Source organism: Myotis lucifugus, unplaced genomic scaffold, assembly GCF_000147115.1.
Source record: "Myotis lucifugus unplaced genomic scaffold, Myoluc2.0 scaffold_908, whole genome shotgun sequence".
Classification (NCBI taxonomy): Eukaryota; Metazoa; Chordata; class Mammalia; order Chiroptera; family Vespertilionidae; genus Myotis; species Myotis lucifugus.
The window spans coordinates 25,927-28,254 of record NW_005871956.1 but is presented as its reverse complement, the minus strand read 5'-3'; the positions used below and the strand labels follow the sequence as shown (position 1 = coordinate 28,254).

The window sequence follows — 2,328 nt, the reverse complement described above, 5'->3', positions numbered from 1 at the left end:
TGTAAACACACAGACCATCACAAGAGCTATACAAACAATGCATGCTGCCTGGCACAAACCCATCCCCCCCCCCCCATGCACAAATAGTCGGAATCTCACACACGGACCCACTGTTGATATGCCCACGGACACACACACACACACACACACACTGACACACACTGACACACACGCACACTGACACACACAATGCAGCCAACACCAGCACAGACAGAAACACACACACTTCTCAAACACATCTACACCCAAGAGATAAGGCATGCCCACCTCAGGACTCACACACATATCAACACGAAACAGACACCCACGGACTCACACAGACCAACACACCGGAAACACGCCTACTTGCCTGCCAACTCTTAGACCCCGGACACACGTCAATCAGGCACACACAGACACATGTCACCCGACCCAGACGCATCCCCACACGTTCCGGCCACGACACACAGACACGACAGCAGAAGAGAACATCAACCCACCCTCCTTCCCTCACCTCACAACGCCATCACCAACTGTCAGTCCCGGACACACACCACACACACCAGCCAACTCTAATCCCACACCGCCCTGGCAGCACGCACACCTAAAGCTCCCACAGAAAACAGTGGTCTCACGTGACCGACATAAACACTACACACACGCAGCCCACATGACACACATGAGCCAGCCGATCGCGGAGACAAACCCCTCAGACCCAACACACACACACACACACACACACACACACAGGCTCAGACAAGCCCCATGCAGGAGGCTGCCAGCAACACCCACTGACTGCACTGCACAGACCCCACAGAGACGCGGTCCTCAATTCCCAGACACCGATGCCAGACATACAAGCCAAACAGAGACGGAGACAACCCCCCACCACACACACACACACACACACACACACGCACACACACACCATGCAGAACTCACAGACACCTGGACGGCAAGCAGGCACCACATTCAGCAGGCACTCATCACAAACATGCCCGGGAGATAGACACAGTCACAGGCAGTCCACACAGGCAAGACACAGGAGCACACACAAACAACACAGCGGGCAGGACACGCAGAGAAGCACACAGACACAGCTCACTCAAAACAACACGCAACAACCTAGCACGCCCAACCACACGGACCCAGAGAATCCCCCCCAAACAGCATCCACAGACAACTCTCACTCACAGAGCACACACACGGGTACCCCAATAAACAGAGCCCACCCCTCAGGCAGGGCAGACACAGACAGCACTCCACACAAACACACAGGCGGGGGACTCACGCACACACCCCGAGCGGCCACAGCCCCAACATTCCCCCGGACGGACGGACGGACACCACCACTCCCCGCGGACCCCAGCAACAAACTCGGAGCCAGACACACGCACACACCCAGGCGAGACACCTGCAGATCCACAACCCCGCACACGCGCGCTCCCACGGCGGGGCCAGACGCCCCCCTGCGCTGTCACAGCCCCCCAACCCCGCCGCCGCCACGTGCGCCCGCCCCGCCCGCCAGGCGAGCGCGGGGCCAATAACCGGCTGTTGCTGGGGCGCAGCCCCCGCCCGCAGGAGCCGCAGACTCCGCGGCCGCAAGCCGCCCCCTGTCGCCGCCCCCAGCGGGTGCGCGCCCGGGGTGTGGCCGCCCCTCCATTCCGTACCCCCACCCCCACCCCTCCCGGACTGCGGACTGCGGGGGACCGGGCAGTCGGGGTCGACTCACTTCCCCGGGGCCGCACTGACCGCCAGGGGGCGCTGTCGAGCCCGCACCCCATTGTTTGTAAACAAACCCGCCAGACCGCTTAGGCACCTGCGCTCCTGGACCTTGGTGCCTCCAGCCCAGCGATCCCAGCCCAGCCCAGCCCAGCCCAGCCCAGCCCAGAGTCCCTGGTGGGGGTAGAGGGTGGGGAGAGAGGGAGGCAGGCGGTGGGGCTGCAGTGCGCCCCCAGTGCTCTCCTCGTGCACTCCCGCCACCTCCTCCAGGGAGCCCACCCGGCCTGGCCAATCGCGGCCCGCGGGACTCGAGGTGAACACACTCACCCCGGGGGCATGAACACGCCAGAGGGGGCGGTGATGGGGGCGGGCGGCTTCCTTCAGGAGGGCGCGCCCGCGAAGCGCCGCTCCCTGCGGCGGCGGCTGCTGCTGCTGCTGCTCTAACTGCAGTGGCTGCTGCTGTCGCTGTCGCCGCCGCTGCTCGAGCCGCAGGCGCGTCCCCGTCGTGGCCGCCGCTGCCGATCCTGTTGCTGCGGCCGCCAGGCGCCCGCTCGCATGTGGCTCGCGCCGCGTCTCATGCTGCCCGGCGGATCCTGGGCCGCTCGGCTGCTCCCGCCCCGCCCCGCC

The 2,328-nt window shown here is 64.2% G+C and overlaps 1 protein-coding gene across 1 annotated transcript in view; it reads right to left on the bottom strand.

Annotated features, from left to right (window-relative positions):
- BBC3 (BCL2 binding component 3) overlaps window positions 1-2,328 on the bottom strand; it is an 8,768-nt gene that overhangs the window by 5,514 nt on the left and 926 nt on the right. The window contains exon 2 of the mRNA XM_014448731.1: window positions 2,029-2,274. Within this exon, the coding sequence (XP_014304217.1) occupies window positions 2,029-2,274 (246 nt within the window). The remainder of the gene's footprint in view (window positions 1-2,028; window positions 2,275-2,328) is intronic.